This window comes from Triticum dicoccoides, chromosome 7B (genome assembly GCF_002162155.2).
Source record: "Triticum dicoccoides isolate Atlit2015 ecotype Zavitan chromosome 7B, WEW_v2.0, whole genome shotgun sequence".
Classification (NCBI taxonomy): Eukaryota; Viridiplantae; Streptophyta; class Magnoliopsida; order Poales; family Poaceae; genus Triticum; species Triticum dicoccoides.
This window is the reverse complement of record NC_041393.1, coordinates 428838193-428851344: the sequence shown is the minus strand read 5'-3', so window position 1 is coordinate 428851344 and position 13152 is coordinate 428838193. Positions and strand designations below refer to the sequence as shown.

The window sequence follows — 13152 nt, the reverse complement described above, 5'->3', positions numbered from 1 at the left end:
ATTTTAAAAAGCATTTGTTTGACTTAAATATGATTCGCGCGGATGAATTACCTAAAACATGACGGACGAAGGAAACCCAATTTGCTTTATTATTAGGTAAAGATTATAGGGAAAGATTGATGAGAAACCTTACCACCTAAATTCTCATTCATTGGATCAGGAGTCCCTTAGGAGTAAGAATTAAATGACTATAAGAAAAATGGTCTCCTACTAAATGGGGTTCATTTCCATGGTTTTGTAAAAGAACGGTGGGTCAAATATAAGATAGTGAAGTTGATCCACAATATAGATAGAACAAAGAGTTAGTATAATTTTGTCCGAAGATTTCATGGAATATAGCGAAATATAGATGAGGATGTAGCATATAAGGTGTCATTGCCACTCGATAATCCAAAGTGTGAAGCACCTGAACATTATCTTCAGGGTCAACTGTCGAATGAGCCCTCTTAATAGTTTACTAAAGATAAATCATTTCCTTTCTTCTTTTGATAGAAATGTACTAATAAAAGATTAATTGCTGAAAAAAGATGTACTTTATGTTCGATCGGAAGAAACTACCCAAGGACTTGCAGAAACTATTCGTCGAAAAAAAATGTCCCTCAATCAACTTCTTCACTACACTGCCTATTCCTTTTCTTTAACCAAACGGTCCTTGTTGCAATCTGCCCACCACAACAACTCGTATGTTGCAGGATTTAGATCTTGGATCCCTCGAGGTATGTCGCAGGATCTAGATCTTGGATGCCTCGAGGTCAGTCACCTCCTTGGTCCTCCCAAGCTCCCGTTCTACACAACATTCTAGCTCTAATTTGTGCAACATCATCCATGTTGCAGAAGTCCTTCTGTAAAACATCATCTATGTTGAAAAAAAAATTGAAGACTGAAAAAAAAACTATAACACAATCTCTGTTGAATGTTTGTGCAACATGAGCCCTATTGCAACACTAACTTTGTTGCAATAATGAGGATGGGTCTAGGCCGTTCAATGGACCAGATGCTGAGGTGGTGGATCTTTTCCCTCCACCAGCGGACGCATACCCAATTTAAAAACAGCGTAGCTGTTAAATAGACAGTTCACTAGAGCACAGAAAAACTAGAATTGAGTATGGATCGTGTGGCCCAGATAGCAAGCCAACTAGAGCTCTGGCATAAGACATTTTCAGGCACAATCTGTTTTACACCTAAAAAACCCAATCTGTTTTACCGTTAAACTGTTCTCCCAGAATCTTTACTAACACGTTGTATTGAAGTAGCACCCAGGTAAGAAAAATAAAATCAACAAGACCCACTTAACACGAGAATTTCAATCTGTCTTCCAGGAAACATCGATGGTCAACATTACACGAGATGTCCTGAGTGATAATAAATATATTACAGAACAGCGAAATAGAAAAGGTGGTAAAACAGCGGATGAAAAATCACGTGCCAACAGCAAAACAGCATCTAGTGGAGACTAATCCCTTATTCTCGTCAATGAAACATGTGCCAACATCCACATGGTCAATTCTCACCGGTTTCATTTTCCCATTGGTTGTTTCAGTCTTGACCTGGACAGTGGTGATGTGTACACGATGACGACGAGAACAGGAGGGAAGCCACCCGCTGGAACAGTCCAAATTTTCGCCTAGCACAGGGTAATACTCAGGATAGTCACCTAGCATAGTTGTTAACACAAACATGTTATAGGTAATACTATGATCATAATAATAATAAAAGGAGGGGAATAATCACCTTGCACCACACAAAATATAATCGCACCAGAGATTCTGTCTTTGGCAACATAGTCCAAGCACATCATATCACTCTCCCAAGACTTGGGCCATGTGAATGGCAAAAAGATCGGATCATCAAGGTACATAGAATCACCTTTCTCAAAAAGGTCATACGCAGCAAGTCCCCCAGTTGAACATGTGTAAATAAAGCCCTCAACAAAGACAGATCTTCCATTAAGTGGCGCTTCAACCGCGGTGTTGAACAAACGATCTCGACAAAATCGATATGCAGGCATGACAACACGCCATCTTTTGGTACGCACGTCCAACAAAAGGCATGACCTCGTTTCAGTATCAGAAACTATGAATGAATTATCACTCAGGACAGCATATCCGGACAGGTTAACCTTCCAGTTATGAACAAGAGACCCATCTATCTTGTATTGCGCCCACTTGGAAGCAGTATGGCAGAAAACTTGGAGATTAGCAGTAAGAGCAATAGTCTCATGACCAACTTGAACAACCATAACGAAAGGATCAGTAGCTGGCCTTGTAATTGTACTGTGCCCATGAGCTTTATAACTCAGATTAAACACATGGATGTCATCTTGTGTGCATGAGATAGCATGTATGAATGAGCTGCTACAAAGAACGTGCCAATGGGAATGCTGTTCTGACAGTCGGTCCAACACATGACAATCATCACCAGCAGGTATAACTGTCTCAGTAGTGCCACCAGCACGTGGAAATGTTTCAGTAGTGAAAGCCTGTCCCAGAGGGTTGTCATGACAACCTTGTTTTAACCTTCCATTCACAATTTCAGTCTTATAGACAACTGAATGAGAACCAACTTGGCAAACGATGTAGAGATCTTTGTTGATTCGGATAGCAGGTTCCTCAAGCACAACACATCCCGGAAACTGCGTTCCAAATAAAAATTTCCTACACAAATTGCATGACACTAAGATAAGTCAGGCATCAAATGAACTGCATGAAAGGGCCAGAAAGAAGTAGCATATCTGAAATATGTAAGCTAGGCATGTATAATGATTTTGGACCTGCAACAAGCGAGCATTGTCTCGGAAGATTCCACAATGTGGGACCTGATTGGATCTTCCACAGGCAGCATTGCCTGTTTCCCTTGGTTGTAGTCCTCCTCACACGCCCTAATTAGTAGTGTGACAAAAAATATTATAATTGTAAGCAAGAGTTGTTGGTTAACTAGTGCACAGAAATAGAATTATCACAGTAACTTACTGTAGAAAGCAATATTCATAGCTGTGTGCCAAATCAAAATTGTTTGGCAGCATGTCTAACCGGCGGCAGGTTGAATGCAAGATCTCGATGCCTTTGGGATTCACTAGGAAGGTGCTGATGAGGACGTGTGGGCAGTTGCATGAGCAGTTATCCCCACCACGACCAATCCAGACAGAGCACAAGAGCCGGCGGTCAAGCTGCGTGAGGAAGCCATAACCAGAGAAAGGACAGACAGAATCAACCTTGACAGGCGGCTGCAGCTCAAGCAGCTGCCCATCTTGATAGCTGAGCCGCCGAAACTCCTTCTGACCTGGTTTGCGGAGCTCGTACGCATATATGTCGTTGTTATAAAGCATGTAAACGGTGTTATCTTCTTTGATGTATACACCATGGCCCCGGATAGGGATGTAGGTGTTTATATGCTGGGTGATGACCTGGGTCCAGGCAAGGCTATGGCAACTGAAGATGAAGAATTCAGCTTGCCGGAACGACAGCAAGATTGCCCTGTCAGATAGCACAACGTATCCCTGGAGAAAGCGACCACCCCACCACTCTGGCACTACCACCTTGGAAGAAATAGTCAAGGTGCCGCCGGCCAACTCCCACTGGCCATCCTCGTCCAGGAGCTGCATCCCGACGCTGAATGTTTCATAAGCCTGGTGTTCAACAACGTATGCAGCCCAGATCTGGCCAGCAGCTGAGATGGGGAGGAACCGCCAGTGAGGCTCTAGAGGAGGACGAGGCATGGGGGACAATTTCCGCAGCTTGTCTTCAGCGTTGACATCCAGCCGCAGGACTTGTGGGGGCGCGGAGTATCGGATATTCACTGGATCGAAATCCTCGCAGAAGATGCAAAGTGAGTGGCCGTCGGGGCACTGCGTGGCGCTAGCAGTCCAGAGGCACCACTTCTCCGCCGGCGCCTTTTTATCCTCAGCTCGGACGTCCTGCAAGACCTCGAGGGCGTCGTTGCTCCCGCCGAGGACTCGACCGCATCGCGTTACGCGGAAGCGGTGCAAGCGTAGGGCGCTGTCGGAGAAGGAGAGGGAGAGGGAGCGGCAGCCGACGACCAGCGACCACGCAGGTTGGTCATCGGCGCCAGCCGGCATGCAGAAGTAGTCTCTGCCGGGGGCGACACGCGGGATACGGGGTGAGCAGGCACGACGCCAGCAGCAGATGCATCTGTATAGACTGCAGCAGCTCGCCGCGTCGCTGGCGGCCGGCGCCGCCATCTTTTCAGTGGATTCAGCCGGCACGCTAGCTAGGGTTTTGCTCGCAATCGTAATTTGGGGTGAGATTCGATTTGGGGAAGGTGATGTGGGAGTGGGGTTGATCGACGCAGCAGTGGACCGTGAGGGATGTTTTTGACCCCCAGCGCGATTGGATCAGATCTCCTCCGCTGCGCATCTCGCCCAAACCTGGCCATATGGCCCGACCTTATAGGGCTGGCCCATGGACACGGATTTTTTGCATGGCCCATGTAGCGCGCCTATGTATTATTTTTCTCGTCTCTTGTACTCCCTCCGTTCAGATATTTGTCTTTCTAGAGATTTTAACAAGTGACTAAATACGAAGCAAAATGAGTGAATCTACACTCTAAAATATATCTATATACATTCGTATGTGGAGTCCATTTGAAATCTCTAAAAAGACAAATATTTAGAAACAGAGGGAGTAGCAACTAGGCCGGCCCAGTTTTTTTCATCGCTGCCATGTGAAGCGAAATACTATTTCTCGCATCTGTACTTCTATATCTACTAGTAGAACGCCCGTGCACGAACCAACCTGTGGTTGAGATGGTTAGGTGGACAGTGGTATCCCCAACCCACCAGGGTTCAAATCCTGGTGCTCGCATTATTCCTGGATTTATTTCAGGATTTCCGGCGATGCGCTTTCAGTGGGAGGATACGTTCCCGTCGACGACGAGGTGCCTACGGTGGCTTCGTAAATCTCAAGATGACATGTCGGCTCAGTCTCTCAGAGGTGTTCATAGGGGTAGGGTGTGCATGTGTGCGTTCATAGGGGTGAGTGTATGCGCGTGTATATGAGCGCCTGCGTCTGTACTGATGCTCAAAAAAAACGTCTGTGCGTTGCCACGGGCTACAGTGCATATAAATGAGTCAAACAAATGATTAAAATTCTCTTCAAGATCGAAGTTCATTTCCTACTAATATGCCCGTGCGTGTTTGAACATCGAACGGGCACCCATCGGGTTCCCAAAACTCATCCTTCTGGACAATCCAGGCTCCTCCAGAACCAGACTTTATGTGGGGAAGAAATATGGTTGTTCGAACTATCTACCATGTTATCTCCAACAGAAAAAACCCTAGCCCACGAGGCACCCATCCCCTTTCCTGCCGGACCCTTCTCTTCCTGCTCGGTTTTCTTCATAGTTAGACATTTCTTGCTAGAGCCGTCTCTTTTAAAATTGGATGACGCTCACTTCACCTTCTCCATGATACCATTTCTCTGATGGCCTTCGGGCCATAAAGTTGCGGAGGACCTCGACCTCCATTAGCGGAAGGGCCCCCATTATCGTTCTTATTAGGTTCAACGTCTGGGTTGGGATGTACGGTGGCGGTGATGTCTCTCAGTAGGAACAATGTCTCGCATGTTCTATCCCCGTCTTAATGATGCTTCTAGCATCGTCAGAGAGTGTGTGGAGGTGTGTCTTCGTCGGATCTCGCGGGATTCGGTCGGTGTTGGTCGTCGATGGATCTGTTTGGATCAGGTCTTCGTTCGTCCTCATTTTTGGTGTATACAGGTTTGATCCTTCCGATCTAAGACTTTCTTCAACGACAATGGTTGCCACTCTAGTGCGATGGTCCTATGGGGCCTTAGCACGACGTTTGGTTGTCTACTACAACAAGGTTTGTCCGGCTCCAGCGAGGGAGGGGCGATGATGACGGCGCACCTTTGGCTCGCTCCAGTGCTTGTACTCGCTGTAGGTGGGTCCAGGGACCTAGTTGTAAAATATTTATTATCGTCGGTGTTTTTTATACTGCCATCATTTGAAGATGAATAGGTTGGAAGTTTCTAAAAAAAAAGTGAAAGATTACCTCAACCACACATTAAGATGGCAAAATAAAACCGGCTTGAAATTTTAGTATTTTACAATTTAGGATGTTATTCTATGTTCAGGTCAATTTACACCTACAGCCACATGTTACAAAGCTAGCTTACATGAGCTCACGGAGGTTGAAAAGATGCACAAATTGCATGGAGGGAAACTAGAAACACTTAACATTTTTGTTAACAAAAGATAGATAGAGTTCAGTCTTTGCGTGAATACTTCAACATTAGGAAGATAAGGACATGACATGTTTATGGTTCTCGAAAACACACAAAAGAACACAAAATGCAAGCATAGAATAAGCGAACATAAAAATGCAAGGATAGAATAAGCAAACGTGTACAGGCTGCAATGAATAAGCAAACAATTTTATAGGTAACCATAATTTTGCAGACATAAATATTGTACTTCTAGGTCATCACATACATGCCCATGCGTTGTCACAGAAAAACTAAAATCTAATGAAACATTTTTCAATTCAATATGTACTAAACATGATGACATGTAGCTTCCATTTATATTGATCCACTTATATAACGGTAAGGATTTAGTCCTCTCTCCCGCTTTTATCCTCTTCGACAAAGGCGTGTGTGTCTACTTAAGCACCTCTTGTAGCATCCTTTTTTTTTTTTTGACAACGACCTCTTGTAGCATCCTTGTTACAGCAGTTCAACATCTAGTGTTGCCATCACTTGGCACAATTTTAAAACCTTTGCAAATCTATGAAATTGCACAATTTACAAATAATGTTGTTCTCACCTACCACGAAAGATGATACCGTACTGAATTTCTTATTTAGAAGTGAGGAAAAATACACACGGTGCAATAACAATGATTGTTGCTCCTCATCTTTGATCGCTACAAAGGCTTTTGCAACCTCAGAAAACATAAAGGAAAACCAAATATAGTATAGCCGAGAAAATCAAACTAAAACAAAGGTTAAACTTTTCCTATTTTATTGTGCTATGCACATCACTTTAAAGGGACTTAGTGTACAAAGGGACTTTTCCTATAGTAACAGTTACTTGCCTGAATCATGTCCCTTCACTGGACACCTCACACTACTCCCCACAGATCACAACACTCAGCGTCAGTTTACCTCTTGCCCTCGCAAGAAGCTCTTAGTGGCAAGGTCTTCCATGTCTACACACACCTCCATCATTGGCACCTTTTCCTTAGTCTGTCTCCGCTTGTTACCAAACCAGCCTGCAGCCTACGATGGTGAGCTGGACCACGTTATCCTGTACTCCCTACTGATCAGGGGTTTTCCTCTCCACTTCCTATAATCAAGATATCAGTTCCCCCGAAATCATAAATAACAGCATAGTACAGGCAGATGTGGCATGCAAGAGCAGAGCATGCACTATTCAACGTATCAGATAGTAGAGGTAAAAATAGATTCAGAAGTATACATAACTCATGAAGCATGCACATGTGTTTTAACTTTTGATCATTCTGATTTTATTGTTATCCTTGCATATTAGATTTGTTGGGTCAGAAATAGAACGTACTCCCTTTTGGGTCATCTATTTTGGAACGGAGGGAGTACAAGTCAATAACCATTGTACCTCTGCCAAATATAGGTAAGAAGAGTTACAAATTAGAAAAAAAAAGAGGTAAAACAAGTTCCGTTTTCTTCATACCATATACATTAACAATGTAAGGTAATTGTGTTTTCGTTTGCATTTCTTCTCGTGACAAAACACACTATATGAAACTTCATCCCAGCCCAACGATCCATCAGTCTACCCCTCCAAAGTTCAAGTGGCATATGTAGGCATTCTGCATAGGCTTGGACTAATTCAGACCTCTCAGGAGATTTTCAAAGATGCATCTCAGCTCGCCGCAGAATTGGATCAGTGTCCAACACATTAGAAGCAACACCAAGTTGAGAAGACACTCACCTGTGTTCAATCATACCTTGCCCACGAAAAAATAATCATCCCCAGTCGGCCCCGACCACACTTCTAGGACGAATGCCCTCCTGATGTGGTGCTGCTAATCATGGCCAACACTCATCTATTTGTAGTCTTAGCTACTTGCATAAGTCTCACCGCCTAAGAAATTTTGCTAACCTATCTAGATTGTCGTAGTGATCTTAGATTGCCGGTTGTATATCTCGAACTGAAGTTCCAGGTTATATACTTGTAGCAAACTACCCAGAAAGTCTCTATCTCAAGAAGAATTGCTTACAAATCAATTCTACTCTTTTTTTAGCCTTGTGTCAACAGATAGTTATTGTTAAATCGAAATTTGCTGGTTAAATGCCCGTGTTTACATCGACATTGCCAGCAGTTCACATATTTTTTATAGTTCCTTTAAAGCCCCTAATCTTAACTGGTTGCAACCACTATCACCTTAGAAAGAATGACTGAGCTTCAGTTCATATGCATCTAGTCATATGAACAAAATTCAGAATGCATACTTCAGTTTGTTTTGGTCTCGTCAGAAAAAAAATCACCACCGGCAATTTAGAACACATACTTCAGTTAAGATTTGTTAACTTGATTGCTGCAGATTACCACATCGAGCTGGAATAAACCTGCAATAGGAAAGACGAAATTAAGATTTCCGACATCAAGTTAATAATCATGGAGAATTAGCATCTCTCTGCTGAGATTTTCAAAGATGCATCTCAGCTCACTGCAAACTTGGATCAGTGTCCAACACATTAGAAGCAACGCCAAGTTGAGAAGACACTCACATGTGTTCAATCATCCCTTACCACCGAAAAAATAATCATCCCCAGTCAGCCCCGACCACACTTCCAGGACGAATGCCCTCCTGATGCGGTGCTGCTAATCATGGCCAATGCTCATCTATTTGTAGCCTTAGCTACTTGCATAAGTCTCACCGCCTAAGAAATTTTGCTAACCAATCTAAATTGTCGTAGTGATCATAGATTGCCAGTTGTATATCTCGAACTGAAGTTCCAGGTTATATACTTGCAACAAACTACCCAGAAAGTCTATCTCAAGAAGAATTGCTTACAAATCAATTCCACTCTTTTTTTAGCCTTGTGTCAATAGATAGTTATAGTTAAATCAAAATCTGCTGGTTAAATGCCCGTGTTTACATCGACATTGCCAGCAGTTCAAATATTTTTTATAGTTCCTTTATAGCCCCTAATTTTAGCTGGTTGCGACCACTATCACCTTAGAAAGAATGACGGAGCTTCAGTTCATATGCATCTAGTCATATGAACAAAATTCAGAATACATACTTCAGTTTTGATTTGGTCTAGTCACAAAAAAATCACCACCGAAAATTTAGAACACATACTTCAACTAAGATTTGTTAACTTGATTGCTGCAGATTACCACACTGAGCTGGAATGAACCTGCAATAGGAAAGACGAAATTAAGATTTCAGACATCAAGTTAATATCATGGAGAATTAGCATCTCTTTGCAGATTTTCCAGAGTGGAATCAGATCAGATTTTGTTGACACTAACAAAACAAACACATTTTCTAAAAGTGTAATCTTGACAGTGAAAAACATCACAGGGCATTAGGCATGTATGCAGATTAATTAGTCCTAGCAAATCTATAACACCGATAGTTTTCAAATTAGTCCTAGCAAATCTAGATTGACACTAAACCTTCTACTAAAAGTGTCAAACTAAACAGGAACTTTGCACTGTCTGGTCACTGCGTCTACAATTCAACATGATTGATTAATTAAGTTGGCAGTTTTTTTCTCTAAAAAGAGAGTTGGCAGATGATTTTAACTTGCAACAAGTGACATATGTGTGTAGCATGCACACACACCTAGCTAGCTTCTTGCTAATGGTCAACGACTACAGTCAAATGAAGACCTAGACCAGTACGGTGCTTAACCAATAATAATTCAGCAAATTACAAGTTAATGAAAGCATCTAGATTCTTGCTCATGGTCAAGGACTAACAATCAAACTAAGACGTGCATGGCACTTAATTCTCACTAACTAATAATGCATATAATTCAGTAAATTTAAAGTTAATCAAAGCATCGAACTAATTAATTACCAGAATATGGATGCATCAGAGGCAGTTGGTTGTGGCGCCTTGGACCTCTGGACCCCAAGGCAGGTCGGGGTTGCAGTTGGCCCTCCGGCCGTCAATCACGGGTACGGAGCCAAGCCCTTCATGGCCGCCTCTGTCTCCAGAACGTAACTTGCCAAGCATCCATTCAGACATAGCATCAACTAACGGGACTGAATTAATCAATAGAATTAACTTCTGAAGATCAATCGATGATGAGGGGAAAGAGAATTGTTTGGGTGGGTACTCACGAATCTGCTGCCCTTGGATCTGCTGGTGCCCTTGTCGGCGATGACGACGTCCTCGGGGATCTCGCCGAAGCGCTCGAAGTGGCCATGCACGCCCTCCTTGCTCGTCTTCCACGCCAGGCCACCCACGAACACCTTCGTCAGCATCGTGTCGCCCCGCCTGCCGCCCCCTGATGAGCCACGGACATTCTCTTCTCCTTCTTCATCTGGAGTAAAAGATGGGGCACAAATCAGGTTTACCTACGCACAACCATGAAAGAGATGAGGAAGGCATAGTTCTGCAAATCATACTTTCATTTTTTGTATAAGAATCACTTCCTCCGTGTTATACCACTTGTAAGAAAGCGGCCTCTTGCTAGTTGGACCCTGCAGTACATTTGTTCAAGGACAAATGTTAAACTGAAAGCAACCCTATAACAACACTTAATCTGTTTAGTTCAAGGTCAATGGCCTCACCTCATAGCTGATCTTGGTAAAGCCCAGGAAGAACTCACCCTCCCAATCATCGGAAGTGGCATCGCCGCACTTGGCGTCGATGTCGGCTCAGCAGGTTTATGTGCGGCAATCTGCAAGGAAAAACCTAATCAGATCCAAGATCGCGTTAAGCTCATAGATCAAATCATGGGCATCATTCAAAGAAGCAAAATACCACAAAGTTAGCAATCCTCCGGTCACCACAACAGAAAGACCACAAAGAAGGAAAAGAGGAAGTTGGGCCAGAACACCTGCATCACGAAATCAGTCACCAAGAACAACACACATTACTCACTGGATCGATGGGCTCTGAGTGGTGTCTCCTCTACCTAGTCTCCTAGAGTCCATTGGATCTGCTCCACCATCTCGATCATCTCCCTTGGCGCCAAATTCTACACACCTCCCATCCTTGTCCTCCTTCCCTGTGCTCCACAGTGCCCGATCTGCCCGTGATTTAGACAGACTAAAAATTAGGTTCATGTTCTTGTGACAAACTAAAAATTACAGTGCATAACTCATCATCCAGATGGTTCAGAGACATAGTAAAAATCACAATACAGCAATGAATAGTTGTGATGTAAAACATTGATCAATTGACCCAACAAATAGTGAAGTTGTGCATCTTTCTCAACACATCAAACAAATCTCTCTCAGTCTCTCCTCTCTGAATAAGTTCTTTTTTATGATTACCCCAAAAGAGTGCCCTAACAGTAGCCCATACAAGAGGCACATATCATTCAATCTCTTCTTCTCCACTGCTTTCCTTCTCCCCATGAGCTGCACATGCTAGAAATTAAGCTTCCAGAAACAAAAACGGAAGGAAACTACGACCTCAAAATGAAATCGCTTTGTGTGAAGCCAAGAAACCAAGCGCAAGAACCCTAGCTAGTTAACAAGGAGAATGATGCTTGCTCCTCGAGCGCAACAAACAGCGATGAACGGGCTCGAGGACGAGCGAGCGGCACATACCTACTATGTGCACTGCACACAGGAAGCGTTCGTCTCACCGGTGGCTCGGACGGATCTCAGACGGACCGGGAAGCAACCGACGGCCGTGGAGAAGGCGGTTTCGACTCTACCGGCTGCCTCTCGTCAAGGTCATGGTCGTTGGTGCCTCACTTCGTCGCTGTGAGGGGAGCAGCCTTCGGTTGGACGAGGTGGATGTGGTAGACGACGGGGTGTGCACGGCGGTGACTCGTAGGCTTCTCGGCGAGGACCGGCAGGGAGTCGAGCGGGACGGAGGGGGCGACCGCGGTGAGCGGGAAAGGAAGAGGGGCGGAGCGGCTGGGAGGCTGGGTTGGCTGGCGGCGGCGGCGGCGGCGCAGGGAACCCTAGTGCGAGCGAGGGTAATCGGGGAGAGGGGCCGCTCGGACGCCTGTTTTCTGTGTCACGCAAAGCATTTGTTTTCTGCCAGGGGGTTGAAAAGTCAGTGGAAACAGGAGGGGGGAGATGTGAGTGGAGACGAAAAAAACCAGACGAAAAAAACAAGACGAAAGTGGTGGGACTATTCAACCAACTCGTCCATTAGAAGTAGAGATATCTATACTACTATTAAAATACCAAATGTTCCTAAAAAAAAGACCAAACGTGACTTCCCCTACATCCACACGAGAAAGTGCACACGGGATAACCCTAGATGTCCGATCAAACCCACTTAGTACCATCCAACTGTCTATGTTTCATCAACCATACTACAACCAGATCGATGGTTCTAAACAAATGTTCTGTCGACAGACTCCCACATTCACGATCCTACACATCCCAACGATTACACCTCGATCGAGCGAATAAACAGTATCTCCGCGATCAACACCGCCACCATGCCGGGAACCTCGCGTCGGCACGCCACCCTGCCGTTCTCTCTCCGCCCCGCCCTGCCGCCCTCGCCACGCAACGCTCACCCTTGGTCTCCGCGACGTCCTCGACCCGCCTTGCTGCCCTAACTCTCCTCACCACGTCGTCCTCGCCACGCCGCCCTCGCCCCCGGTGTCTGCGACATCCTCGACCCGACGCGCTGCCCTACCTCCGGTGTCATCACCCCATGTGGCCTGCAACATCTCCAGTGCACACATGTTAGATCAACTGAATTTGCACGTCTTATTATCAAACATGAGACAAAAGGGAATTGCTCTTTTAATCTGATAATCTATAATTTGATACCTACAGCACATCATGATTTGCATGACAAACTGAGTTAAGGAAGGGTTCAATATGTCCTCCTCTAAGCATAGTGGCGTACGCACTCCCTTTCAGGACCTGACGAACAACGACAGTTCAGGTAAATACATATATCACCTACCCTTAGCTACTTCGTGTTGGGGAACGTAGTCATTCAAAAAAATCTTACGATCACGCAAGATCTATCTAG

At 44.5% G+C, this 13152-nt stretch overlaps 1 protein-coding gene and 1 long non-coding RNA gene across 10 annotated transcripts; both read right to left on the bottom strand.

The window, feature by feature from the left end:
• Positions 1 to 1270: 1270 nt before the first annotated feature.
• Positions 1271 to 4318, bottom strand: LOC119339984. The gene is made up of 4 exons (XM_037611891.1): positions 2970 to 4318; positions 2771 to 2878; positions 1732 to 2654; positions 1271 to 1654 (listed from the first exon to the last, which is right to left on the bottom strand). The coding sequence occupies exons 1-4, from the start codon at positions 4196 to 4198 to the stop codon at positions 1419 to 1421; spliced, it is 2496 nt and encodes an 831-aa protein (XP_037467788.1). The 5' UTR covers positions 4199 to 4318; the 3' UTR covers positions 1271 to 1418.
• A 2494-nt stretch (positions 4319 to 6812) lies between these two features.
• On the bottom strand, positions 6813 to 12195 carry LOC119341157. Of its 9 annotated transcripts, XR_005164939.1 has the most exons (10): positions 11754 to 12194; positions 11114 to 11227; positions 10960 to 11035; positions 10767 to 10876; positions 10602 to 10676; positions 10314 to 10516; positions 10048 to 10194; positions 9263 to 9379; positions 8524 to 8581; positions 6813 to 7319 (listed from the first exon to the last, which is right to left on the bottom strand). It is a non-coding gene; the product is annotated as an uncharacterized LOC119341157 (long non-coding RNA). The 9 variants fall into 9 exon arrangements; XR_005164936.1 differs by adding an exon at positions 11475 to 11561 and having other exon boundaries at positions 6813 to 9379; positions 11754 to 12195; XR_005164935.1 differs by having other exon boundaries at positions 8465 to 9379.
• Positions 12196 to 13152: the final 957 nt, after the last annotated feature.